This window comes from Folsomia candida, unplaced genomic scaffold, assembly GCF_002217175.1.
Source record: "Folsomia candida strain VU population unplaced genomic scaffold, ASM221717v1 Fcan01_Sc001, whole genome shotgun sequence".
Classification (NCBI taxonomy): domain Eukaryota; kingdom Metazoa; phylum Arthropoda; class Collembola; order Entomobryomorpha; family Isotomidae; genus Folsomia; species Folsomia candida.
Genome location: NW_019091193.1, coordinates 25,004,105 through 25,032,058, shown reverse-complemented (window position 1 = coordinate 25,032,058; position 27,954 = coordinate 25,004,105). Strand labels below are relative to the sequence as shown.

Sequence of the window (27,954 nt, the reverse complement as noted above, 5' to 3'; positions counted from 1 at the left end):
GCGACCTACAGCCGGGTGCCTCATCCATGCAAATCCACCAGATTACTGGTCATGGAGAAAACTTGGCAATAATTTTTAGCATAACTTTCCCCTTCGTGGTACGGAGTCCAAGTGGGTGTGGTGGCGAGAGGCGCTGACCTAAGGTGCCTTCGTGCGCGGAAATAAGGATAATCGTTTGAGGAAAGCTGAACGCTGGGCGTGGAGCGTCCGCTTGGCCCGTGCACTTGGTTGATGGAGAAAGAGGAGAGGACAGCGACTGGTTTAGGAGCAGTCCACTCGGAGAGAGAGTGGTGAGAGTCGGGGTGGTCCGTGTGCATGAGAAGAGAGAGACGGGAGAGTGAGGGGAGCTTCAGACCAAGCTAGCACTATTTACTACAACTGGCGGACGAAGCTCCAGACCACTATTATTATTGCTAAGCACATTGTACAGTGGACGTTCGTAGTTAGGGTTAACAAGTTCAAGGAGGTGGTGAAGAAATTGTGTCCGTGTGACCTGAGCCGAAACGTCGCCGAGAGGAATTCCAAGGGACGGAGGACAAGGGCGCGGATATCTGTGCTGGAGTGATAGATAGATTTGGCTATAATAGAGCATTTTTAGGGTTGGTGGGTGCCTGGTGCTGCTAGACTAGAGCTCTCTCACTCTCTCTCGTCGTTGCTGAGGTGGTAGGGAAATAGGAGGAAGAAGAAGGATAGATCTGCTGCTGCTCGGTCGTCGGATAATGGACGATCACCTTTTACACTCCGCCACCACGAACTCTATAGGAATACCCATCTTCAAGCCCCTAACTGTATACCAATCTTATCACCACTGCGCTTATCCCAATTAATTAACTAATTAATTCTTGGGACACCACTTAACAATATTACAAAGGACGAAGGAAGGAAACGACTCAACTATGCTATATGGTAAGTGAGACCAAATTATTTCCTTCAAAAATTTACCACAAATATACAAGTCAGAGGCAAAATCATCAAAATCATGTTTCGAAGTAGTAGATGAGTAGCAGTATCGTGTTTAGTGTCAAGATTACGTCAACTAAATGTGGAAAGTGAATGCCAATGTGATTAGATTTAGATCAGTTTCTTCTAATTAATAATACGAAATATTGAATATATTATTTTTTCTTGTGTTTGTGTGTGGTGTGTGTGGGTGGGTGCGTGTTTCAAGTAGTTCATATTTTGACATTTCTTAATTTAAAAAGTTTTCTACTTATTTGGTCATAACTTTAAATTTCATCAGATTTGCTTGCTTTGGGACATGCTATATCATCTGTTTGGTACAGCGCTGCAGGATAGATAACCTGAAGTTGTTTGTTATTTCCTTCGTCTCACTTTAAATTTCATTCTTGAATTCCATCAGTTCACGGACGTGTTTGTTTATGCAAAAGTTGCTGGGACAATTTTATAGATTAGGTTAGACGCCGTTGATAATCATAATTATTGAATCAATAGTAGGTAGCTGGAGATTTGAGATGAGGTTTTGTCCAGAGCAGGCATACGGCAGCTGCTCATTTGCACATAGTCACTCGCTTGATCAATGCACTTTCAAACACTTGTCACGTTTTTCATCAATTTCCACTGGTACAACTTGTATAATAGTCAGCACAACGTGTACTGACTTTGCAAAATGCATACATTCAACATTTATTCATTTAGGTTGGGATTTAAAGATTTTCATATTTACATTCCGATGAGATTTAATACTCTAAAATTGTGAATGCTAGCTTTCGTTTGTATTATTTGAGTATCCTAATTTTAAGAACATTGCATCAGAAGTTCTTTGTGGTTGTTATTGATAATATTGATGCATAATATTATCTATTTAGTATTAACTACAATCTATTTTTTACTTTCAACTTTTAAGATATTGATTAACTAAAAATTTGTAAGCCATGAAAAAGCATTCTATTATAATATATAATATTCTGGGGTCCAGGTAGTTACAGCACACTTGCACAGCTTATCAATATAACTGCATGGATTGGAGCTGCGCTGCACTTTTTACACGTGTTTATATTGCTTCATATGTTACAGTACAAGCAAGTGAAAGCAGGTTGATGAGAACCTACAATTCATAAACCTATTTTGCAAGATTCGCAGTACTACTATTTTTTTGCTGTTTCACATTCACACAGCATACAATTTTCAAAAGATATTATTGATTTAGTTTGTTATTGTTTATTCCTTACCTGAATTTATTTGTTTTGCGGAACCCCTGCGATACTAAAAGTTTATCTTATCAACATCACCATTTCTAGTCCTTATCATCTGCTTGTGTATTATTATAATTTCCTCTAATTGATAAGATAACAAATGTTTGCTTATTTTCGGTTGTACCATTGTCTTCGACAAAAATTAAGTTATAAGGCATTCAAAAGGAGGACGTTTAGACATTGATTAGTTAGATTTAGACTTTAGATCATCTATTTTTATTCGTAATCAGTGAATTAGTGGATAGGAGAAATTGAAATATGTCAGTTTTACTAATACTCACACCTGGACATGCACTACCTCATAGAAATTCATAGAATGCACTGCATGGGATAAGAGTAGTTGAATGTTATTGTTGGCGACAGCAGTCTTGATAGTGTATCTGCCATTTCCTAAAATCTAGAATCTGGGAATAAAATGGAGAGGGGCAAGATTAAATCCTATAAGTGTAATGAACGAGATTCATTCTCAACTGTACGAGAGATGTCTTCACACAAGGTGTGAGAGCAAGAGAGCATGGACCCTGCATGTGGTTGGCTGGTCGGTTGTGCTGGCTCTTGTAAAACAACTTTTGTTGAGGTTTATTAGAGTGGTTTATTTTTTGAGATGTTCTTCTACTGCTGGACTTTTTTTGGTTTGGATATTTTCCACACTCACTCTCCTCAGGTTCCATTATGGCATCATTCAACTCGGGACCACTATTTTGACTTTATGCGATCGATTATGTACGATATGAGTGATATTGCAGAATATCTGAAAAGAAAATTCTTGGCAATATAACAAATTAAATCATCTGTGTTTGATAACAATACTTATCACATGAGATGCCGGTAAAATTATGTCATCAAGAATCGACAAGGGATGTGAGATTGGATTTTTTACGCTTTATTTTACACTGTTGCAAAAGTACAATTTGTTGTGTATTTTCTTTTCAAGTTTGGACTAGTGATTTCAAATTCACGTGTATCTTTTAAATGCATGGTAGACGTGATGGTACGAGTTTTAGAGGAGGGAAAAGTATAAAGAACTACAAAGACAAAGCACTTTTGGTTAGCTAGAATTTGGATATGATTGGGGTTGTTGGATCATACGCAAGTAAGCTCAACTCAACTCTCTATCCATTGTTAAATGGTTTTGCATTTAAATCCCTAGAGCAATTTAAGAGGCAAAACTTATTACTCTGTCTCTAGTTTACTTACTTGGCGTAATAATGCTGCAGTGAGCACCACTGTTGTGTCCGGCTCACATCATATCCGCTCTTCACTACTAACAACGCTATACGTACTTATTATATAGCTTGACTTGAATGAATTTGGTTGTGGTTGTTGTATTATTTTGTATGAAAACTGCATTGCATTCACTCACTCTTTCATGGAAAGAGCAAAAACTTTTTGGTTTGATAGAAGCAGCTAGGTAAGTAGTAGGACTTTAGTACGTGAGTGGCGAACACTCACCCTGAGGTTGAGTGAGCTGAGATTTGCCCACAAGTCGAAATGAAGTCTATGTAATAAGGATTGGGCTTGTTCCTTCATTGTAGTGCATGGAGGACATCATCCTACGCTCATGCTAATCAACGGTGTATAGTAGTTGTCGAGACAGGTAGGCAGGATCATTGTGTCGAGTTTTAGATTAGTGGTGGATGTATGGATGGAGGCAGATTCCACCATCATCCCCGTGTGTAAAAGTTTATAAGAACCAAAAGCATTGCCATTTCCAACCAAGAAGGGGTTGACAAGCTGCATGCCTGGTCTGCTGCATGAGCATGATGAGGTGGTAGAAGAAGTATGTAATGTAGTCTATGGTGGGAAGAAGTGCAACCTTGGCAGGTTGGTTCGTTGGTTGGACGGGATTTGCACAAAAAATTGCGATGAACATCGCCCATGGCAAAATGCTGGGGTTTAATGGTTCTGGTGAGTCTCTCTGCCTGCCTGGTCTCTCCACCATCATTATTCACATCCAAGTCTCTCTGGGATGCGTTGGTTGGTGCAAGAAAGAAGTGGTCGTTTTGTCAGATCTCATCTTCTTCACTTCTCCTTACGACGACGACGACGACGTGTGCAGTGCAAAATGGAACCCATAGAACAATCTGTTTCTCTCTCTCTCTCCATATTTTCACTTCAAACGGAGACATTTAATTATTGCTGGAAGACCGATCCCTTCAGTTCTTCTATCCCGGACTGCCCGATTGTTTTTACTCTCATCAGGAGAGTCAGAAGAAGACACTACTACAGCAACGGTAGCGGCACCACAGTCAATACCCGTGGTCCTCCAGAGTTTCTAGGAATTTCTAGTTTCCGGAGGGGAGAGGTCATGTCGTTTATGTAAAGTTAAGAACTCATAAGCGTATGGCTTTTCCCCTTTGGAATCTGGAAGAGCATCAGTCAGTGAGCAGATGAGCCAATCATTCTGGATTTTGGATTTAAATCAGAGTGTTGAGAGAGAAAAAATACAGAGAGATGGTGGAAATCAGTTTCGAAGTATTGGACCATTTTGAACTAGGATGAAAAATAAAATGCAATGTTGCGAGCAAGGATGCTATAACAAACGCAAAAGTGGTGGTGATGATGATGATGATGATGATGAAAATACTGCAATATAGGATTACCAGTGGACACCACCAACAAACAACACGGCACCAGCCGGAGAAGACCAACAGAGAGAATGATGTGAAGCCATGTTGTGGATTAGAGAAAAGGAAGACGAGACGATGGGAATGATGCAAATTGCATGTTGATGTTATACTTCAATTTTGTTACTTTTTGTCCGGCGTTGTTCGGCCGGCTTGCATACTTAATAATCATGAAAAACTTTCGTACAGCCTACTTTTTTTCTTATACCACGGACATCCATACACACCTGCAAATCCTCAATAGGACTAATAAAATAAACAAGTTGACAATCTCTCCACTAACTAAATAACTAGCTAGACAATGCTACATGAATGTTTTTCCTTCCACATATTCATGTATGATGCCAACATGAATGGCTCTGTTCTGATCCAAATTAATTTTAGGTGATCATCAATTGCAAAAAAAACATTTTTGTACTTTGTTATTTTCAGTTCCGTCAATGGGGGAACCATACTAATAATACCGGAGAATTTATACCTATATATATATTATATATGCACACAACACTTTTTATATAAGGATAAGAACACGATGTCGGTCACTTGCCGTCTTTCTAGCGAGGAACTTATTGAGGGTAAGAAGATCAAGATTTTAATGATGTGCTTATATATGTGTAATATGGAGAAAACTATGTACGCATAGTAAATATGAGCAATGAGTAAGTAATAATACCTACACGACAAACATTTGCTTTGAATTTAATAGCCGGCTTACACACTTCACTTGGTCATCATCGTATTCAAGACCAGAGGCAGTTGACAGTTTAAACAATGTAGTAAGCACCAGAACTTGTTGGACTGAGCAGAAGCATGAAGTGTTGTTTCCACATATATCCACAAAGAAAGGACGACACAACTTGTTATTTGCTAAAATCACCATGATACAAAAACACCTTGAAAACGAACAATGAGATGAAAGTTTTGTGCAGGCAACAACTTTTGTTTGAACTCTGCCCGCTGTTTGTATTTCCAAGTCGTGAAGACTAGAAAAGGAATTCAAAAAAATGATAATGTTGTTGGTCAACCCGATTTGTTCTTCAACTTCTTAGTGGCGGATTCCTTAAGGAATGGAAAATTACGATTTATTTGGCGATGACCTCGGAAGTGTTGGAATGCTTGATGGCTTGGGGGATTTAGGAGGAGGGAGTAGTAACAGTAACAACTTCAACCACTCATCTAATCAGCCCACTGGTGCAGGGAACATGATGCAGAGCTACAATAATCAACAACCTCAATACACGCAGATTGGACAGGGCATGGCTCCTCCGTCCAAGCCGGGGGGCTATCCTGACTATTCTAATCAGTATGGTGGAGGACTCGGAGGCCCTTCAATCCCACCAGGTCTCGGAGGTTATCCCAGCTCCACTCCCACGCGCCCTATGGCTGGCTACCCATATCCTCATCAACCTTCCAATGCTAGTCCCAGTATGCATTATCAAGGTATTTAATTGATTAAAATAATGTTTATTCTCGTCTAATCATACATATACTTGAACTTTTTTTTTTGTTTTGTTAAGACTACTCAGTACAAAGCCAAGGAGGGATGATTCGCCCTCCTGGTCCTGCTCCGCAACATGCTCCCCCACCAAGAATGGCAACACCTGGCCCTGGACCTCAGTCTCAGCTGCAGCAGCAGCAGCAGCAACAACAACAACAACAGCAGTTTGTGGGCTACCGGCCTCCAAGTCAAGAGTCAATGTATCTGCAACAGTTTCCACGTTGGGGTGAGCAACAGCAGGTTCCTCCACCTCCTCCTGTGGGAAGTTCGTATGGAAGTCCCTCCCTGGCTGCTCACCACTACCCATCAAGCTCTCCTTCAGGGTATCGTTCCTCCATCGGCCCACCGCACGCCTACCCTTCCTCCCTCCCACGACCCCCTCAACCCATGACGCAACAACAACAGTCCCCACAACAAAATTCACAGGCCCCACCCACCGGTGGCGGGGGTCCCAACTCTAGCCAGCAACAGCAGCACATTCCATTTATGCCCAGGCCGCAAACGCCATCCATACTTCCGCAACCTCCGCAGTCTCCGTACGGCCAAAGTATGTATCCTGGGAGTAATTCAACTAATCAGTATCCAAACTATCACCACGCTTCTCCTTCTTCCGTCGGCCAACTTGGGAGCAACAGCCACCCAAACCCTTCTTCCTCTTCATCATCTTCTCCATATTCTCACCATACTCAACAACAACAGCAGCAGCAGCATCAACAACAATATAATTTGACATCTCCAAGCACACAGCATCAGTATAGTAATCAATACGGACAGTATTATCCAACGGGATCTAGTGGCTCCTTACAACAAAGTAATCAGCCACCTCCTTCATCTTCCGCCCCCTCCATGGCATATCCCGGTTCATACCCACCTCCTCCCGTTGCCTTGCCACCCTTAGCCAACGGAGCTCCACCAACATACAGGCCAGGTTATGCACAAGTCCCTCAGCTTTCTCCACGACAGCCTATCCCTTCACCTCGACAAACTGCACCAAGTCCAAAACCTCCCACACCTACAATTCAACAGTCTTCTATTCCTCCCAACATGTCATCTCAGGGTCCACCGTCACAAAACATCATGCCACCAAACACGCAACAACAACCCAGTAGTTTACAACAATTGGAGCAAATGGTCATGCCACATGTGAATAGTAATAAGAACTCACCTTCTCCGAAACCACCTCAGCACAGCAGCCTCTCTTCTGCGGGTGGTGGGGTGCTGAGTCCTATGAGCATGAGCGGTCCTAAAACGCCAATGTCGCCCGGAATGTCGCAACAACAAGGAGGTCCAAAAACTCCAATGTCACCAGGACAGTGGCAGCAACAAAGTTCAATTCCACCGAGGGCCCCGATAGCTTCAAAACCATCCTACCTCCACCCCCCTTCTAACCAGCAGCAACAAGTCCCTTCTCCGAGCAATTACGGGATGAATAGTAATAGTAGCAGTAGTACTGGGCCATCTTCTTACTCCAATATTGAAAGTACGATCAATAACGTGTCCAGATCAACACAAGAATCCTCAGAAATAGAACTAGGGAGCATGAGGGCAACGTTGGATACGGACAGTGTTGGTGGTATGGGGTCTTCCTCGACTGGTGGTCCCCCGACATCGGTAGACGACCAGTTGAAACCTTCCACACATCTCCAGCAGCAACAACAACAGCAGCGCCATTCCTCATTGTCTCATGAAATCAATGGACTCTTGAGCGACGGTGGGTCGCTAGACTCCTCCTCCAACAAAGAAATTCAATCACAGATCTCATCGGGTCACTCGGACGAGCAGCGGTTCTCAATGCCCACAAATAATAATAATAATAATAATAGTAGTACCTCCTCCACATCATCATTGTCCAACAATAACGTAGCATCAGAATCTCCAATGGAGGCAGACAAGCCCAGTGCGCTTACATCTCTCTCATCCCCTATGGACAATTCTCACATGTACTCCAACTCTAGCCCCTCCACTACGGAGCACAATCAAAACTCTGCTGGTGTGGGTCTCGCTGGCATGCTCAATTCTTCCTCATCGCCCTCAACACCCATGAGTATGAACATACCCACGTCGAGCAGTAGCAACAACAACAGTGGACCTAATTCCTCCTCCAACAATAGTCAACACCAACAACAGCCTGACTTTGGGTATTCCAATAACTCTTCCCTGAACGGGTTAAGTAGTTTAAACGGGAGCAGCGAATCTCCTCATCACCACCAACAACAGTCGTCAGGATTAGCTTCTGGATTGCAACACGCCTCGGGGGGTCAGATGATGGGAGCAAACATGATGGTTGGGTACCCTTCTTCACAACAACAACAACAAGGAGGAGGAGGAGGAGGGCATGGTCAACAGCAGTACGGAAACTCTAATATGGAGCAGCAGCCATCACAATCTGGAGGAAAACCATCTATGATGCCAATTATGCCTCCACATCCTGGCGTGCCCATGCAGTACCCCTCACAACCGAGGTTCCCCACAGACCCCACCAATGGACCATACATGAACACCTATCCGCCACATGCGGGCGGGGCAGCAGGAGGAGGTATGTACCCAGGCAGTCCCTACCACGGGCAGCCTATGAGACCTCCTGGCCCACCACAATATTCCATCAACAGCATGCCGGGAGGACCCGACAGGTTCGGATATGAAATTCATCAGCTGAACCAACAGTTACAACACCTCTACTCCTTGCCCCCGAACCCGCAGAGTCAAGTACAAATTAACGAATTACAAGAGAGATTACGTAATCTTCAACAACAGGCCGCCCAACAGCAAGTTATGCCTCCTGGAGGCCAGTACCCAATGCAGCCACTCCCTATGCAAGGAAGTATGCCTCCTTACGGACAAATGGGAGGTGGGATGCCCATGGATCTCCTTCCCCCCGAAAATGGTCCAAGCAAGTCAAAGAAGAAAAAGGGAGAGAGGAAGCCGAGAGGCGAGCCCAAAGCCAAGGGGAAGGGAAAGGGTGGAAAGAGCAAGACACTTCCCATTAGCTATGATGACCCTGGGGATTTTGGAGTGGGTGGAATGGGAGTAATCCCCCCGCATGAAATTTACGATTTTCAAGATATACCCCCAGAAATTCCAGTTAAGAAGGGTAAAAAATCATCCAGGTATTTATTACATTGTTTTTATATTTATTATATTCTTTGATTATCTATATAGATATATTATTAGAGTATAGAGTTCTATAGAGTTCTATATTATTACTCTTCATATAAGCAGCATGAATACTAGATAGCTGTAGTTGTAAAATGTGTGTGTGTGCAGGAAACCAAAAGAAAAGTCACCCCCTAAACCAAAAAAGGCAAAAGAACCAAAGGAGCCAAAACCATTAAAAGAGAAGGCAACGCCAAAGAGGTAATTTTCAATACAATTAGTGTCCACATGTCTTCTGCCTGTGCTACAAAAGTTTAATTTTTAAATATTTTGGCATTGTTTTAGGTCAAGGAAGAAGAAGGGCCCTGAAGAGGGGGCTGAGGAGAGCATGAACTCCTCCTCATTTCCGGGAGGAGAAATGATGACGATGACGACAATGGACAGCGGAGAAGGGGTTGACATACAACCAAAAACTGAGGGTGGTTCGGAATCGGACCAAAAAAACGGGATTGGTGCTGCTGGTATCATAGCAGCTGAAGCAGGCTCCTCTGCGCCCATTAGCGGAGGAGACATAGATACCAGCACCCAGCAGGATGGGATAGCGCCAGAGGACATAGGAGCTGCTGCAAATACTGAGCTTGCAACCCCAGAAAAACCAAAATCCAAGCCCAAGAAACCAAAACTAAAATCTAGTTCTACGGGGAAAAAACGACCATCCAAGTAAGTCATAAAATATAATCCATGGATCTTTTATTTTTATTTATTCGATAAAATGAACGATACGTTGAGTTAAACTGTAAATTATTCTACTACTTTCCTTGCAGAACGTTGCTAGCTTTTCAAAATAGAAAGAAAAGGAGACGAAGTGATTCTGAAGTCTCTGACATTGAACGAACACCGCCCCCTTCACCTCCTCCAGAGGAAGATTCCAATGTAAGAATAAGATTCTCTTGTTGATTTTGTATTCAATATTTCTAAACCAATTAACACTGAAACAAATTATAGAAACGTCGATCTGGACGGAACACACAGCGTAAAAAGTATATTGATGACATTGACCTTGCCCTGTCGGATGACGATCTGCTGCTTCCCGACAAATCTCAGTTCAAACCCCTTGAGACCCTTGTACCTGTCGTTGTTGACGGGGCTTCAACAACCATAGATTCCATGGCTGATGCTCCCACGACGAACGGCCAGGGCCTGGCGACTGATCCATTGGATCCCAGCACGGTTGCCGCCGACGCTGCTGCTGTTATTTCCGGTTCTACAGGCCCTATTGTCGGTACCTCTGCTCCTATCCCCATTGTAACTACCCCGGCAAAAAAGGGGAAAAATAATAAGACTGCCACTGAAGAATCTCCTAATTTAAATAAACATAACTTCTTTTATGTGGTATGTCGAATGTTATGTGTACATGCACAACTTTTGTTTACATAATTTTCAAAATATATGCCTTTAATACGATGACCAATTAAAATTATTTCAGAATACTTCTGAAGAAGATACGATGGTAGTTCAACACATCTTGTCCACGAGAATGGGTACTCGGGAACTTATTGATTCGTCCGACGACGAAGATGATGACGATAATGATGTGAAAAAGAAGGACGTAAAGATTGAAAAGGACGAATCAACTGATGTTAAAGCTACCGCCAATGATAATACCCCATTAACTGAACACATTTCTACATCACAAGAAGAAACTGCTGAATGCACTGAGAAGGAAGAAATAGCAAAAATAACACAACAATCTGCTACTCTAGAAAATAATGATACAATTGATACTTCCTTCGCTTCTAATCCGCCGACAGCACAACAGAAGACTGACTCTGGTAATAATTCAAATGAACTGATGACTGATAAGAAAGAAGGATATGATATTACTACCCCAATTACTACTACTAATAGTAGTAGTACTGCTGAGCATGATGAGCCACAGACTGATTCTGCCACTTCAATTACTGCTAATTCAAGTAACATTTTGGATACGAAAGAAAATCTATCACCTCCTTCTTCAGATCCTCAAAAAGATAGCGAGGATAAACAACCCAAAACTGAAACTGAAACCGACCCCAATACTAGCGGAAGTGAAAGTGACAAGACAAAAGCAGATCAGGTGCCTCTTGATGCTGTCACTTTGCAAGAGCCAACCGACCCCGCCTCCACCGAAAACAATACAACAGCTACAAAAGCAACAGACATCAAATCTGATGCAGACGATGCTCTCAAGACGAAAAAGAAGAAAGAGCCTAGAACAATTGAAGTTGAAGAATTTTACGTCAAATACAAAAGCTTCTCTTACTTGCATTGTGAGTGGAAAACAGAGGAGGAATTAATGAAGGGAGATAAACGAGTCAACGGGAAGATTAAACGGTTCAAGCAGAAAATGTCCAATAATGCTAACATTTTTGAATTCATTGAAGAGGATCCCTTCAATCCTGATTACGTTGAGGTGGACCGAGTGCTGGACATGAGCGAAGTGAACGATCCGACAACTGGGAAAGTGACCAAGAACTATTTAGTAAAATGGAGATCGTTGCCATATGACGAGGCGACATGGGAGCTGGAAGATGACATTGATCCAGAAAAATTGGCGCAATTCCATCGATTTCACAAATGTAATAATACAGTTTGTGCATTTGTATATCATAATAATGGGCTGAAAAACTATGTTATCGCAATTATTTAATCATTCAACAAAAAAACTTTTTTAGGTCCCAAAAAAGACCAATGGAAGAGGAGGAGCCGGCCAAAGGCTCCCGAATGGGTCAAGCTAGATGAAAGTCCTGTGTACAAAAATAACAACACCCTTCGCGAATATCAGCTAGAGGGGCTCAACTGGCTCTCCTTTTCATGGTTCAATGGACGAAATTGCATCTTGGCCGATGAGATGGGTCTTGGCAAAACAATCCAGTCCCTAACTTTTGTAGACTCTGTTCACCGTACTGGGATTCGTGGACCTTTCCTCGTCATTGCTCCCCTCTCCACAGTTCCAAACTGGCAGCGAGAGTTTGAAACTTGGACCGACCTGAATATTGTCGTATATCATGGCTCTGTGGCGAGTAGAAATATGATTCAAGAGTACGAACTATTTTACCGACACCCCGACAACCCTCAAATGAACCTCAAAGATTGTTACAAATTCAACGTGCTCATTACCACCTTTGAAATTGTACGCTGTAGTATCATATTATTTGTTACATTCATTGTTTATACATATTAACGGTGATTGAATTTAATATAATGTTTTATGTAATTAATAAATAGGTGCTCACGGATGTAATGGAGTTGAAAGACTTTCCCTGGAGAGTATGTGTTATTGATGAAGCTCACCGACTGAAGAACAAGAATTGCAAATTGTTGGAAGGTCTACGTCTACTTAATGTAGAGCACAGAGTCTTGCTTAGTGGAACGCCTCTACAAAACAATGTCCAGGAATTATTTTCACTGCTCAACTTTTTGGAGCCCAGTCAGTTCAGTTCGGATGAAAATTTTGTTAAAGAATTTGGTGACTTGAAATCTGAAACTCAAGTTCAAAAACTTCAAGCACTTCTCAAACCGATGATGCTTCGACGACTGAAAGAAGATGTTGAGAAGTCTATCGTAAGTCTGATTTGGGACATTAATTTAATAATACAAAACTTTAATTCATATATACACATCAAATGTCATCAAACAATTGCAAGTCAATATATAATGACATCATAAGAACTAAAATTAGGTTTAATCATGTTTATATAATGTATTAAGTTAAGTTTGGAATGGCATTCAATCCGAGTCAGAATCATTTTCGTTAACATAAGTTCGTCGGACAGTTCTAGGTGAGGGTGTTGTAAATGGCGATGCTGAGTCCCTTTCTTGTTCTGATTTTTCAAAATCAACGAGAGCCTTTAATCCTTCTGCGTATACTTCCTCATCAAAGTTGTTGTTCAATAGAAATTTTGAAGGTTTATTAGACTCCACACTACCTTTTTCCAACAAAGTAAACCAATTCGAGTAGTAAGAACTCGTCTCTTTGACTTTGCCACTGACATTTTCTTTCAGACGATTAGAAAGTGAATTCTGCATGTTTGTTGATTTTGAATAGTAGTGAGGATAATTGGCATGAATAAAGTCAGCTACATCAATAGCGGTAAATGATGTTAAAGCAGGGTTTGCCTTTATAAATGCAACAACTAGTGTCTGAAAGTGTACAGTTGGAACTCTGCAAAGTTAAAAGGATTTAGCGTTTAATAATTAAAATTCAATACATATGCAAATTAATAATATTACATACTTTTTTGCACTTTTCTGGTTTTTTCGTGACATCACTAGCTTATGAGTCTGCCTGACGGAAACGGTGTCTCCACGTTCTGGTAGACTTAGACCAATACTTCGAGATGGCAATGAGGCGACACTGACATTCCCATTCATTCCCCTTAGTCGATCCAATGTCCCGAAACGATGCATGTATTGCGTCTCTTTTACTGTACATGAAAAATATCAAATTAGTTGATGGATTAATTAAGATCATATATGAACATAATTTACTACATATACTTTTGCGCTTCCGTAAATCACTGATTTGTTTCAAGAACAGAAAACGCATGAAATCTTTGCATTCACCAGCGAAGTGACAATCTACTCCTGCAGCTCCCGTGTTATCAAATTGACCAATATGATCGTTCATCCTTGACTGTAGTGTAGCTTTCCCTTCTCCGCTAATTCCAAAGTAGATGGGTCCAACATATTTGTCAGGACAATTGGGGTTTATGCAAATCATTGCATAAACACCTTTCTTTGGAAAATGGCAAGTAAAGTCTTCCTTCGAAATCTTGAAATGAAGTGGTCGAGTTGCATATAACCTGCAATAATATCATTTATTATTATTTAATTAATTGATCTAATATTTTACATTTATTAATGAACTCACATATTAGGAACAAACTCAGACTGATTAACATATTTGCATAGCGTGCAGTGTGGAATGTTGCACTTGACCGTTTTTCTTACAATAATAGCACCCCCATTTCCTCTGTCCCCTACATCATCACTATCATCACTTTCCACATCACTTTCATCACTTTGTAAAACACTCTGATCACTCTCATTATCGGTTCGTGGCGTTTTAGGAGCAGTACTTGAAGAAGAAGTGGACATACTTTCACTATCCCTTCGTTTTCTATTTTGCAATTCCTGGTTGCACAATGATATTGTATGTGCAGATGAACCAATAAGTTGCATTATCTGCTCATCCGTCATGTCTCGAATATCTGACATTGTCGCTCACAGTTTTACACTACCACGATTATAATACAATGACTAATTTCACAAATTTCAACTAATTAAATATATATTCACACTTCAAATGTATACGTAAACGAACGAACAAAAACATAAACAACTTTCTCTATGGTTCGATTCCCGCTCTTTTTTCTATGCTTGCAGATGCCCAAAGAAGAGACAATTGTTGAGGTGGAGTTGACAAATATGCAAAAAAAATATTACCGGGCTATTCTAGAGAGGAATTTTTCCTTCTTGAGCAAGGGAACAAGTTCTGCCAACATTCCAAACCTAATGAATACAATGATGGAGCTAAGAAAATGTTGTATTCATCCATACCTTTTAAATGGTATGCCAAAAAAGCAACTGTTTTTTAATTATATCTTACAAGACTCGTATATAAGGTTGTATTTAATACATATTATTATTCACTTAAGGTGCTGAGGAACAAATCCAGTTGGACTATAGACTGACTAACAATCTGCCAGATAGTGATCAGGATCTCTATTACAAAGCCTTGATTCAGGTATTTTTATCATTTCGTTATATATATTTGTCATCCATTTCTATAAGAAACAAATATTAAATCGTCAATTTAGTAGTGAGTGTAGGGAATTTTAAGCATATCACTAGCCTAACTTGTCAACTTGTATATTTAGAGCTCTGGAAAGATGGTACTGGTCGACAAACTTCTAGCCAAGTTGAAGGACGGAGGCCACCGTGTGCTCATTTTTAGTCAAATGGTCCGCTGTCTGGATATTTTGGAGGTTACAATTTATTTACTTTCATGTGAATTATTTTCCCTCGAATTTGCTCAGCATGGGTTGGTTATGGGTTCAAGTCCCCAACAAAATGTTACAAAATTACAAATAACGTAAACGCCCAGCCGCTACAGTAGATTTGAGGAGAGTTGTAGGAAATTGTCCCTTTAACTTTAACTGTGTTCACCGGGAGAGTGAATGTGATCAAATCTTGTGACGTAAATACATGACCAACTAAGATTGTATTTCTTTGTATTTTAGGACTACCTAATTTACCGACAATACCCATATGAAAGGTTAGACGGAAGAATTAGAGGTTCCGTTCGTCAAGCCGCTATCGACCGTTACAGCAAACCCGACTCGGATAGATTTGTATTTTTGCTCTGTACAAAAGCAGGTGGACTAGGGATCAATTTAACTGCTGCCGACACTGTGATAATATATGATAGGTAAAATACCTAAACAATAAACACAAGTTTTCTTCCTAACATGTTTTCTTCCTAATGTTGGATTGCAGTGATTGGAATCCCCAAAACGATTTGCAAGTAAGTAAAAAAATGTGAATTTTTTTTACATTAAAAATGCGATTCCCTAGTAAAGCCACATCTGGTCAGCCTTATTTTAGTGTGATAGTTCACATAAATCTTATGCAATTGACATGGCCGTACTAAAATACCAATTTTCGGATGTGGTTTGACGGTTGAAATATGTATTACAAATGACATTATTTTTTTATAGGCTCAAGCTAGATGTCATCGAATTGGACAAAGCAAAAAAGTCAAAATTTATCGTCTTATCTGCAGAAATACCTATGAGAGAGAAATGTTTGACAGAGCATCTTTGAAGTTAGGTTTAGACAAAGCCGTTCTTCAGTCCATGAATACAACCCAAGGGGGAAAAATTGACCCTAATGCAACAGCCTCTAAACAATTGACAAAGAAAGAAGTTGAAGATTTACTGAAACGAGGAGGTAAATTATTGTTTTGTGGCATTTTATTTGTATTATCGGAATTAAGTATGAAACATGGAAGCACGAGCCTTGTTAGGGACTAATAGTTTAAAGCTATGTAATAGTAATTGTTACATTCCATATAATTGTTTTTAGCATATGGCGCTTTGATGGACGAGGACAATGCTGGAGAAAAATTTTGTGAGGAGGACATTGACTTTATTTTGGAACGACGAACGCAGATCATCACTTTAGAAAGGTAACTATAAATAAATGGTCATATTTCGAAAACTAACTGATCTATATACTAAATATCACTTTTATTTTACTTTGGAAGCGGTGAGAAGGGCTCTACATTTTCAAAAGCCTCATTCGCAGCTACAGGAATTCGTGAAGACATCAATATCGACGATCCAGACTTTTGGTAAGTAAATTTACATGAACTATAATCGTGCGTTTCGCCAAGATGGGTGGATATTGGATAACCAGCATGTTATTAATATTTGTAGGAAGAAGTGGGCAAAGAAGGCTGAAATTGATTTGGATGAGGGGGGAGAAAAGGTACAGTCTTCGCAAAAATTTGATTTAATTAATTAATGATGATAATGTTAATTTTATTATCCCTATTGTTTTAAAGAATGAGCTGTTGATGAACGAACCACGAAGAAGAACCCAAATCAGACGATACGGTCATGACGAAGGAGTTATGGAGATTTCCGAACTGGACTCTTCTTCAGATTCGGACGAAGAAGGCAATGTCGGTGACAGAACTCGGAGTGGGAAAGGTATATCGCCGTGCTATGGATTTATAAGTTTGATATTTTAGTATTTGTTGTTTAAATTAAATTCAAATTCGTGCCTATTTAATATTTTAGCTGGGCGAAAAACGCGTAGCGGTAAAGGAAAACGTGGTCGACGTGGCAATCTTGAAGACGAGTATCAAATTGACGATGGGATCGTGGAGTATGGTAAATGGTCAAAGAGTGAGTGCTACAAGATTGAACGTGGCCTCCTCACATATGGGTGAGTTCGAACTTTGACAATACACTTGTGTGCATATGTGCGCATACCACCTCCCTATATTTTCCCTTTATGATATCTGGTTTTGATTGGATTTTGTCTAATTACACAAAAATATTAATGATGATTCCCATGCTAATACTGAAAAGACATTTCGTCTTTTATGCGTTAAAATTTCAATACGTAAAGTGCGTGCACTGAAATAAAAGAATTTACCTTTGTAGAGTTTATCTGCTGCTCGATATTTTTTTTTAATAATCGGCATAGTTCATATAAATGTTTATTGATTTTCAGATGGAAAAGGTGGAATAAAATTCTGGACCAAGGGCAGTTTCGTATCGGTTGGAACGAACATCATATGGAAGATTGTGCTCGTCTTATCGTACGATTTTTTTTCAATTTTAAATCAATTGTGTTTATTATAAAATAGTGACCTAAAAAATAAATATATGAGCTCCCATTCTTAATTACAGCTCCTGCACTGTGTCAACAACTTTAGAGGTAAGAATATAACTTCATTTGTTGACTATAGTATACTTACTTGATAAAGCAAACCGAGAATCATCAACAAACAATTACCTTTACTAGGGGACGAGAAGGTCAAAAGTTTCGTAGCGGATTTGATCTGTCCTCATGAGAATGCGAACAGTATAACCAGAAACCACTCTGGCCTTGCAAACCCTGTCTCTCGTGGTGGTCGCAAAAGAAAGAACAAGGATAAGCCGATGAAACCCGAGACGCCAGAGTATGAAGACTGGATGAAGGAGGACCGATTTGAGACTGACGTCCACCTGGACCCCACGTTCATTAAGCATTTGTCAAAGAATGCTAACAAGTAAATCAGCTTTTTGATAATGCATTCTATATGTAAATAAATACTTGTGTATTGATGTTTTGGTAAGCTACATATAATATATCATGTCTACAGGGTGCTCTTAAGGATAAGAATGTTGTACTACATCAAACAAGAGATTATTGGGAACAAGGCTGCACAAATTGACCTAGAAATACCTGCATGTGAATTAAATATATGTCCACCGAGCCTGACTGTTGATATTGGACCTGTCGATTGGTGGGATAAGGATGCTGATGCCTCACTCCTAGCGGGAACTTATAAGCATGGCTATGAACGATACAATATCATGCGACAAGATCCTGCCTTAAGTTTCTTAAATCAGTGTGGCCCACCCGATGGCTCTGCTGTTTTGGCAGAGATATCCGCTGAAGTGTGAGTTTGAAACCATATCATGTACATAATAATAACTCGCTGCAGTTATTATTTTATTTTTTTATTTTATTTGTTTCGGGTTTAATGTTTGGTTGCGTTTCGTTTGTATAATTACAGAAATGAGGAAGAAATGGAAAAGGATGTGGGAGCTGATGAGGAGGACGAGGAAAGCAATATGGAGCCGAAAGATATCAAAGAGGAAAGGAAGGAACATGTATTAAAAGAGACTGAGGGGTCGCCAGAAGAAGGGAAGGATGAGGACAAGGAAGAAGATAATAATACTGCTGTTGCTCCTGGTACTGATAAACCGTCTGGTGAACCTGTATCATCAACTGCTCTGCTTGATGAGAATGCAAAGCCTCTAGAACCCTCCGACCCAGAAAAACCATTATGGCCCTTTACAACTGACTTGAATACTCGGATTCGCAAATTGATTACTGCTTTCCAACGATACTTTAAAAAAGAAGAGATCAAAAATGCACAAAAGGCAAAGGTAATTTATTGAGTACGCCTCTGATTATTTTTTTCTGGGTTGGAAAATGAAATGAATTGAAAATTAATGAAATTAGTAATCATTATAAGGATGACTAAATTTTGTTGTGAATTAGCTAACTTTTAAAAATCTAATTTTCACAGAGGATGGAAAGAAAAGAAAAGATTGACCAGATTGTCCGCGATAGAGAACGTCAGAAAATGGAAATTCAGCAAAAGCGTTGGTCCAAGAAGGAGGAATCTGATTTCTATCGTACAGTTTCAACTTTTGGTGTGCAAAGGTATGTTTGCATGCATAATCTGCATAATTTTGAAATTAATAGGTAAATCTAAATATATCTGTTGCTGTTCTCTTGCTTAGAGTTGAAAAGAACAAGTATGACTGGTCAAAATTCCGAGCGATATCTCGTTTGGATAAAAAATTTGACGACACTCTCACAGAATTCTTTCGAGCATTTTATGGTACGTGTACCGAATTTTACCAAATTGATTATTTTTTTATTTTTTGATCGACATCTGGAAGTGTTATTTTTGTTTCAGCCATGTGCAAGCGCATCAGTGGTCAAAAGTTGTCAGAGGAAGAAGGTATGTGTGCTGTGCATATTAAATAATAGAAATGTATGAAAAATGAAAAAGCGTGTAATGTTTGGAAAAAATACGATTCTAATTCGTTGACTTTTTTCAAAATTTGTTCTTGCGGTTACGGGTTGATTGGGTTATGCTCATTCACACAGAATTTGGTAAGTGCTTTTTGGGGTAGCTTATTCTGACTTAGCCTGCATGGCAGAACGTCATGGGTGACTAATGAACAATATTAATGCATACTTTAACTATTATCGTAGACCTTATCCAAGTCCCTGTGGACCCTCTACCAGAAGATAGGGCACGGAGAACGCTGGACAGAATTGACCTTCTTAATAAAATCCGAGAGGAGGTCATTCACAGTGACAAGTTGGATGAACGATTGAAACTTTGTCTTCCATCTTTGGACATGCCAGAATGGTGGATTGCTGGTGAGTAATAATAATATAGTATCACTGTCGGCAAAATTGCATATTAAAATATGGTATATCATCATGTAACCATCCGCACGCGAATGGTTCAATATTTACGCTTTGACAATAATAGCGATGAATCATTATACTGTACAAAAAATAAAGTGAAGAGTAAGGGACGATAAAAAGTGAATAATGCATGTTTGTTTTCCAGGAAAACACGATCGCGATCTTTTGCTTGGTGCTGCAAGGTAAGTCGCTCCCTGCATTATAGATACAGTTCCATCAGTGGACTCGTAGAATAAAACTGTTACCTAGTATTAGATACATTTGCACATAGTTATGATTTTTAATTAATACATAATTTTCTATTTTCGCAGGCATGGACTTGGGAGGACAGAATTGTTTTATGTTAATGACCCGGAATTGTCATTTCGGGAGATTCTTAGACGTCACATGGCTGGTGAACCTTTGGTAATAAAGAAATCATTGAGCAGATAGATTACTAACTAACGTACATAACAATATACTGTACTTATTATTTACAGGTTGATCCAGCCGAGAAAGCAGCTTACAGGAATTCGACAACAGAAAGCAAAATTAAAACCGAGCTGGAACCTCCACCACTCAAAAGAATCCGACCGGACATGGTTGATATTGAAATACAGGATTTGAAGAGTGAAATTGAGAGAGAAAAGCGGAAAAAGTTAGCAGAATCGGAGAACAAAAAGCTTGACGAAGGGGATGCTGGAGACAAACCATTAACCAATGAATTAGATCATCCAACAATCATGGTTGGATCTGATACAGTCGTCTCTAATTCTGACACGCCCTCAAAAACACCACCTTCCGACTCTTCAAATTCTGTTGAACCGGAAAAACAGGAAACAACAAAGGCGATAATAAAAGTTGAAAAACCCGACTTCGAAGAGAGCGCAGATAACTTTGAAGAGAAAAAGGCTGAATTACCGGTTGATCTACGCGATGATACAATTGTTGTTAAACAGGAACCCATCGAGGCTGAAGATTTAGATAAATCACAGCCCATGGAGATAGATGAGGTGAAGGAATCAAAAGAGAATGACTCGGAGAAAAGCCTAGACGATACTCCTGGTTCCGAAAAAGAAAATATTGCTGTTACTCCTACTACTACTACTACTACTAATTCTTCAGATTCACCAACAGATGATGTCAAAAAGACCTCAGAAGATAATGGTATGCCCTCTAATTCTGTAGAAATCAAGGAATCAGAAGAATCTTCCAATCCTGAGACCACAACTCCTGTACCTGCTACTCATGATGATGATAACCTAGTAAAGACCAAGGAAGTATCTCCACCTCTTGCTCCTACTCAAGATGTTCTACCAGAAAAGGAAAAGATTTGTAGCGAGGAGGATGAGAGTAAAGGCAGCAGCAGCATGGAAATGAATGAAGTTCAAGTTGAAATAAAGAATGAACTCAAAATCACCATCAAGCTCATGCACCATACAGAAAAAATGAACCGGGTTGAGGTGCAGGTGAAAGGATCCCCAAAGTTCTCAATGCCAGAACCACCTTCCGTAGTTCAATCACTAATCCCTCCTGTGGCTGCTGAGAAAGATAAGGAAGATCCTCCAATCAAACTTCCAACATTTCCCAAATTCGACCCTTTCCTTAACACGGATTCCAGCAATGGGGACGCTGCTCTGAGCAGTCTGCTCAACCAAATGAATCCCATTCGTTGGGTGAGTTTGTATGATTTCGAAATATTTTTCAATAAGCATACTGTTTGCATGTAAATACTTGATGGTTATTTTATTTGCAAAACCATCAGTTGAAATACATTTGATGACTGCTAAAACAAATAAAACTCGTCATCAAACCTTGGTTAAAGCCAAAATATATGGAATACGAGACAAATATAGTTAGTCCATTACAAAAAGAAAGTTAATCGTCATCGTTTTTGTTCATCAAAATTTTTAAGTAATGCAGAGTTCTTGCTTTCCGTCGAACCCGTCAACAGGATTGAATAATCCTGTCAGGATTGTATATCCTCTCCTTATCTCAATTCGTCATCTTTTTGGGGGTAGTGGGTAGTGGGATCACACTTTTACTGAATGAGTCATGATGAGTGAGCTGTAGGATATGTATTTAATAAAGATAAATGAGATCCAAATTCCATAATCCTGGCTCGAGCTAAAAAGACAGGATAAATTTAATAAATTTACCTGAGGATATCTTTTATATTAATGCCCTAATTATACTTTTCAGCCCTGATAGTATATAGTTTCATGCATATTATTGCTGTAGGATGATCAAAATAATTTGTTTACGATCTAATTTGTTGTTTGTCCGTTTATTTCAGCCTCGAGATCGAGCCGTTCAAATTCGATTAGAACACATTGTGCACGCTATTGAACACAATGAGTGGCCTGTCTCTAGATTCTTCAGTTCTGCCGCAATGGCTGAAACTTTCGAGTATTCACCTCAAGGAACTCCAGAGACGGCGACTCCCGTTCGTGATACCCCCACGCCCATCTCCGAATGCTCAGACTTGGCTCCCACAGAAGACCTCATAATGAGTTTACCGCATTCTAATTCCTCATCGACGGTAACAACCCCATCTCACCTAGTTTCCTCCACCACTACCATCACTCCCGTGCCTGGAACTGGGCGTCGTGGACGAAGAAGAAAGATTGCCATTGATGTAGAGACAGAACGAGCCAAACTGCAAGCCCTGTTAAGCGGATCTATGCACTCATCCAACATCCTTTCCCATATTCCAAATAATCCTCGTCTCAGCGGTGCTCTGCGTCGTGAGCGGGGAAGAAACACTCCCACCAAGGGGCTCAATTTATCTCACAATGATAACAATGAGAAGGAAAGTTTGGAAAGTCGCATCGCCAGCCACATGAATATTCCTCAGCTGGGAAAGAACTCGTCCAAGTTCCAACCGCCGCCTCCTGCTCATCAACATCACTCCATGGCTGGCACTGCTGCCTCCCTCCTTCGAAATTCTCACCAACAGCAGCAACAACAGCAACATCGAGCTCGATCACCCGTCACTCGCCGTGGGTCACCCGGCGGTGGGTTCAGTTCCCAAGCTCAGTCCTCCACTCTTGATCTCAGTATTAAATCGTCGGGTCACAGCAAGGATGTGGCAGCTGCAGCAATGTCGGCTTTGTCATCTCTCAGCAGTGTTACGGTGACACCGGTTACGCTTCCCTCTCCATCTTCCAGGTCATCTTCTAGAGACAAAAATCGTGATATTGGAAACAGTTCTGGTGGGCTGACCATTAGTTCTTCTCCCATGGATCTGTCCGGAGGGTATGCAAATACATGCGAGCATCAGATTTGTATGCAATAGTGGATAATTTTGTGGTTCATTGTTTTACAGAATTTCAAAGCGTTCGAGGGAGAGTCCATCATCCCTCTTGGAAAAATCTTTTGCTCAGCAGCAGCAACAACAACAGGATGTCCCGTTCAACTTTTCCTCTAGTTCTCAACAACTACCAAAGAAAATTTCAAAACTTGAAAACATGTTGGACAAGTTGAAAAAGAGAAAGGTATATGTTTAATTCTTCACAACCCTGTTTGTTTTGTAAATAGAAACAATAATAACAGTATTGTTGAATGGTTTTGTTAGCTGGGTGATGCCCCAGACTCTTCTGATCCTATGCCAGTGGAAAAGGATAAAAAGAAGCGGAAACTAGACGAGATTGTGTTTGGCTTGTCAGCTGCGAAGGGGTCGAGTGTGTTCTCCCCACCTTTGATTCCAGAAAAGAGGTCTTCCGGAGCAAACCTTTCGCACTTGTCTTCCTCACTTCAGTCTCAACTCTCTCAACAAGCTGGAGGTGGTAGAAACAACTCGTCTTCTTCCCACTCGGGTGCTCGTAGCGGAACGCCGTCTCCGGCCATCCCCACTTCTTCCCCCAAAGATTTACAAGCATTTCAAAATTTCATGTCCAACCCTCTACTCAGCGCCCTCTCCATGTTCAATGCAAAGGACTTGAAAGACCTTAAGGATTTTAGCAGGTTTGCTGCAAATGCCGCCAACAACTTTTCTGCAGCTACAAAGAAGGATTCGGGTAGAGCCGGAGGTGTGTGTACTTATCGTCTAAGGCTTAAAGTAGTTTAGATGTGGTGTAGTTGTGGCAAATATCATTGTCGAGGATATTCTTAATTTGTTAAATTAATACTGTACTATTTTATATTATTACAGCTTCGGGAAATACATCATCTGGTGGTGGTGGTGGTGGTACCACCTCACAGAATCCAGAAATGCCTAAATGTGATTTAAGTCGTTTAGCTGAAATCGCCGTTCCAAAGTTTGACTTATTTTCTCAAGATGCCAAAGTCAACAAATGGCTAGGTAAGGTTTAAGCGGATATAGTTAAAGCGAGTTTTTTTAGTTGATGGGGATAATTAAATACATCATTACTAGAGATTATTTATTTCTGGTGATTTAATATCGTTCAATTTGGATATAATTAATCCTGGAAAATTTATAGCTGAACATGCCAACATGACGCCTGAGCGGCCACCCTCTCCCGAATTTGTTGACCGACGGAGACGGCGTCCAAGAGCCGATCCGCTGATGATGGATTGGAATAAGTTGAGTGGAGAAGAAAATGTACCTGTGATTCACCGTATAAATGGGAAAAAGGTAAAAGCAAGAGAGTTTGTTATTAAATTATACCATGTTATATAACTTACGCAACTAGTCAATTAGAACCGATTACAAAAAATAATCAAAATCAATCAATTGTTGCAGATTACCGGACCGAAGGCCCCACAACTGAAGCATCTTGCGCAATGGCTAGTCGAAAATTCTAACTATGACGTTGACCCACGGTGGACTGAACTTGTAAAGGAAAGAGGAAACCTACCTAATGACCTACAGAAGAGGCTACAAGGTGAAAAGAAAAAGGGACCGGGGAGACCCCCAACTCTGAGCAGCCCTCAACCAACCACGCCCACCACTTCCTCCTCCAACACCACCCCATCCATCCCTACTTCTACTGCTGCCAATAATGCATTTGCTAATCTCGGTGCATTCGCTTCACTACCAGGTAGTATATGATGACAAAACTGTTTACATTATATAATATGTGCATGATTAACGTTGATTAGTAAATGTGTAATACCATTCACTAACTAAATAATATTTTGATTTGTTTTACGCAGGATTGTCAGGCATAAATCCCAGTCTCTTGGCCAGTTTCGGTGCTCTGGATCCAAAAAATCCATTGTTTATGCCATTTGGTGGTTTAGGATCATTAGGAAATTTGGGATCGTTGGGAAATCTGGCAAACTTGGGATCACTCAGCGGCATGGGAAATTTTGGTCTTCCCAACAACCTATTTGGGCTGGGTTCTCCATTCATGAATTTTGGCCAAGACATGTCGGGAATGGGATCCTCTTCAGGAGGAGGAGGAGGAGGAGAAAAGGGGAACACTTCCAAGGACTCGTCTCAACCATCTGCCAATTCAAGAAATCAACATTCGTCGTCTAATCAATCTAAAAAGGACGAGAAGGGAAAAAAGTCATCATCTTCTTCATCTACATCTGCCGCTGCACAAGCACAAGCTCAGCAAAATTTGTTATCGAGCTCTCTCCCATTCTTATTTCCTAACCCAGGTGGCCTCATGTATAACCCTCTAGGATTAGGATCGTTTCCTATGGGGAGTGGAATATCGGGATCGCCATTTGGTAATTTAGGGCAAGGTTCAATGCTTAATGGTCTGGGTGGTGATGGGTCATCTTCTTCGGGGGGTAACAACAGAAAGTCAGCCGGAAACAACAAGTCTGGTAACAACCCACTGTTAGCTGCTGGTCTTGCAGGCCTCAACATCCCATCCTTGTCCAAAAAGGACTTGAAGGACTTGGCAGCCATGAGCGGGCACCTGAACTTAAAGAATGAGCGATCCAAGAGTGACAACAATCGTAACAACAACGCTTCTGTTGCTGCTCCTCCTCCTCGCCCTTCTTCCAAAGAACAGGCAGCTCTTCCCTTGGCTGCAATGTTATCACAAGCTCAACCATCGATGGGAGTTGATGACTCTGACGACGAGAGTCTGAAAAGCTTGATGGGAAATCATCAAGACGAATTGCCCGATGATGACCCAACTCCTGACGAGAATGCAGAACGAATTGTTCTCAGAGGTATTTTAGAAATTATTATTATTATCCGTTACACTTGTCAATTTCTAGTTATCATGCGAACTAATTGTTGACTTGCTTGTGCTTTTATAATTTGTTTAACAGAGAGCAAGGAACTGGAGAAGGAGATGGCTCAACAGAAAATGGAGACGCGCCGTGAAAAACGGCTTCGTGATCGTGAGGACCGTGGCGGTCTCAGTACCGCTGAGCGTCAGTTGCTGATGGAAAAGAAGAAAGAGCGCTTAGCGAAAGAGGAGGAACTACCTTACCTTCGAGAGTCTGGTAGGACGCGCACCACCCGTGCTTCTCGCAGCCGTCTGGAAGACGCCGTCAGTAAGATGAAAGAAGTAAACGAAGATGCTGGTGGTGATTCCCCATCGAAAGATTAGGCTGACATTAAAATAAAGTACTTTCATTGTGACTTAATTAGTTTATTAAACTCGAAACTTGTGCTGCTGCTTGTTGGCAAAAAGCAGGTACAGAAGAGACCACCCCGTGTGCTGAACTCGCGTAATTTTCTGTGCATAATTATTTTATTAACTAGGCTGATGATGATATGAGTAATCGTGACACGATAGTGGTTAAGAACCAACCGTATTAGATTAGATATATTTATATTTATATATATATATATTTATTTATGTAGAAGTACATTTGTGTGTATTTATACCATACAATATTACATGTTATTAATAAGCCAGCCAACCTCAAGCTCCCCTTAATCATAAAATTGAAGATGGCCCATTCGCCGTTGTTATTGTTGTTACTACTACCACTGGCCACTGACCATACAAATTTAGCTGATATCCAACCGGTTTTGTATGTAATGATATGTAAATATAACTCGTATTCAATTACAACTTGGCTACAATTGTGTATATATAAAAGTAACGTTTTAGCATAAATATTGATCCTATGATCGCGATATTATTATTAATTAATTACTGGGGAACGGTAAGTTATCTTTTGTTTTAAAAGGTATAAAATAATAACCCGATAATACGAAACTTCCATGGACTGAGTTTATTCATCAGAAGAATCAGACAGAGGTACTTGTTCTTTCTTTGTTGTACTTCTTGGGCTGCTGCTGCTGCTGAGATTTATTTAATTTTGAACATGATGCTGATGCTGGTGATTCGTTTGAAGTCGTTTGTCTATTTTACTACTAATTTAACTCCAAGTATTATATTAAGTATGATGTGTATGCTCTCATTTTGTCCTTTGTATTTATTGTCCTGCGTTATGAACTCAGCAATTGTTCTCGTCTCTTAAATGCTAGTTCATAAAAAGAGTGGGATTGATTGATTATTACTAGTAAACTTTCTTGTTTTTGTTATAAGTTTTTTATAGAAATACCAACACTATTATTTCTAAACCTGTAATATTATAACGTAAATAGTCTCAGGTTAAAGCAAGTACTATTTATAACCGTAAATGATCCAGAACCATTTTTGTACGTGCATCCATTTACATGTGTGTGTTACTTAGACTAAAACTAAAGAGAAGGAGGTGGTAAAAAAGAATCGAAAGAAATTCAATAAAAAGCCGAAATATTTATGAAACTTTGTAATATCATCATTCTCATCAATTGTGCCCTTGCTTCCATAATGGAGAGAGTTTCGTTTGTGATGACGCACACCGGGAATGAGCAAGTCGGTTCTGGTTTGAGGATTGG

General features: G+C 40.3%; 2 protein-coding genes and 1 long non-coding RNA gene across 5 annotated transcripts; 1 reads left to right on the top strand and 2 right to left on the bottom strand.

Annotated features, from left to right (window-relative positions):
- Window positions 1-10: 10 nt before the first annotated feature.
- LOC110849391 (chromodomain-helicase-DNA-binding protein 7) lies at window positions 11-27,841 on the top strand. Of its 2 annotated transcripts, XM_022097148.2 has the most exons (43): window positions 11-906; window positions 5,273-5,415; window positions 5,547-6,280; window positions 6,358-9,445; window positions 9,603-9,692; window positions 9,777-10,151; window positions 10,256-10,364; window positions 10,437-10,823; window positions 10,918-12,049; window positions 12,146-12,603; window positions 12,699-13,034; window positions 14,859-15,042; window positions 15,131-15,219; window positions 15,353-15,460; window positions 15,716-15,903; window positions 15,972-15,999; window positions 16,193-16,424; window positions 16,560-16,662; window positions 16,741-16,827; window positions 16,913-16,964; window positions 17,041-17,188; window positions 17,279-17,426; window positions 17,718-17,805; window positions 17,897-17,924; window positions 18,012-18,258; window positions 18,352-18,651; window positions 18,769-19,144; window positions 19,288-19,424; window positions 19,505-19,605; window positions 19,684-19,728; window positions 19,878-19,883; window positions 19,986-20,156; window positions 20,353-20,389; window positions 20,519-20,612; window positions 20,687-21,862; window positions 22,483-23,444; window positions 23,515-23,683; window positions 23,764-24,217; window positions 24,340-24,489; window positions 24,629-24,783; window positions 24,892-25,189; window positions 25,305-26,282; window positions 26,385-27,841. In XM_022097148.2, the coding sequence occupies exons 3-43, from the start codon at window positions 5,908-5,910 to the stop codon at window positions 26,666-26,668; spliced, it is 13,971 nt and encodes a 4,656-aa protein (XP_021952840.1). In that variant the 5' UTR covers window positions 11-906; window positions 5,273-5,415; window positions 5,547-5,907; the 3' UTR covers window positions 26,669-27,841. The 2 variants fall into 2 exon arrangements, with proteins under 2 accessions (XP_021952840.1, XP_021953515.1); XM_022097823.2 differs by lacking the exon at window positions 19,878-19,883.
- Window positions 2,402-4,742, bottom strand: LOC118433914. Its single transcript, XR_004833668.1, has 2 exons — window positions 3,411-4,742; window positions 2,402-2,964 (listed from the first exon to the last, which is right to left on the bottom strand). It is a non-coding gene; the product is annotated as an uncharacterized LOC118433914 (long non-coding RNA).
- Window positions 13,039-14,865, bottom strand: LOC110851840. 2 transcript variants are annotated; one of them, XM_022100140.2, is made up of 4 exons: window positions 14,344-14,865; window positions 13,971-14,275; window positions 13,708-13,897; window positions 13,039-13,635 (listed from the first exon to the last, which is right to left on the bottom strand). In XM_022100140.2, the coding sequence occupies exons 1-4, from the start codon at window positions 14,688-14,690 to the stop codon at window positions 13,200-13,202; spliced, it is 1,278 nt and encodes a 425-aa protein (XP_021955832.1). In that variant the 5' UTR covers window positions 14,691-14,865; the 3' UTR covers window positions 13,039-13,199. The 2 variants fall into 2 exon arrangements, with proteins under 2 accessions (XP_021955832.1, XP_021956586.1); XM_022100894.2 differs by having other exon boundaries at window positions 14,037-14,275.
- Window positions 27,842-27,954: the final 113 nt, after the last annotated feature.

Coding starts and splice junctions, on each gene's coding strand:
- LOC110849391 (XM_022097148.2), top strand. CDS start 5,908: ATGGAAAATTACGATTTATTTGGCGATGACCTCGGAAGTGTTGGAATG. Junction 18,652..18,768: donor GCAGAGATATCCGCTGAAGT/GTGAGTTTGAAA, acceptor GTATAATTACAG/AAATGAGGAAGAAATGGAAA. Junction 20,390..20,518: donor CTTTTGCTTGGTGCTGCAAG/GTAAGTCGCTCC, acceptor CTATTTTCGCAG/GCATGGACTTGGGAGGACAG.
- LOC110851840 (XM_022100140.2), bottom strand. CDS start 14,690: ATGTCAGATATTCGAGACATGACGGATGAGCAGATAATGCAACTTATT. Junction 13,898..13,970: donor TGATTTACGGAAGCGCAAAA/GTATATGTAGTA, acceptor TTTCATGTACAG/TAAAAGAGACGCAATACATG. Junction 13,636..13,707: donor AACCAGAAAAGTGCAAAAAA/GTATGTAATATT, acceptor TTAACTTTGCAG/AGTTCCAACTGTACACTTTC.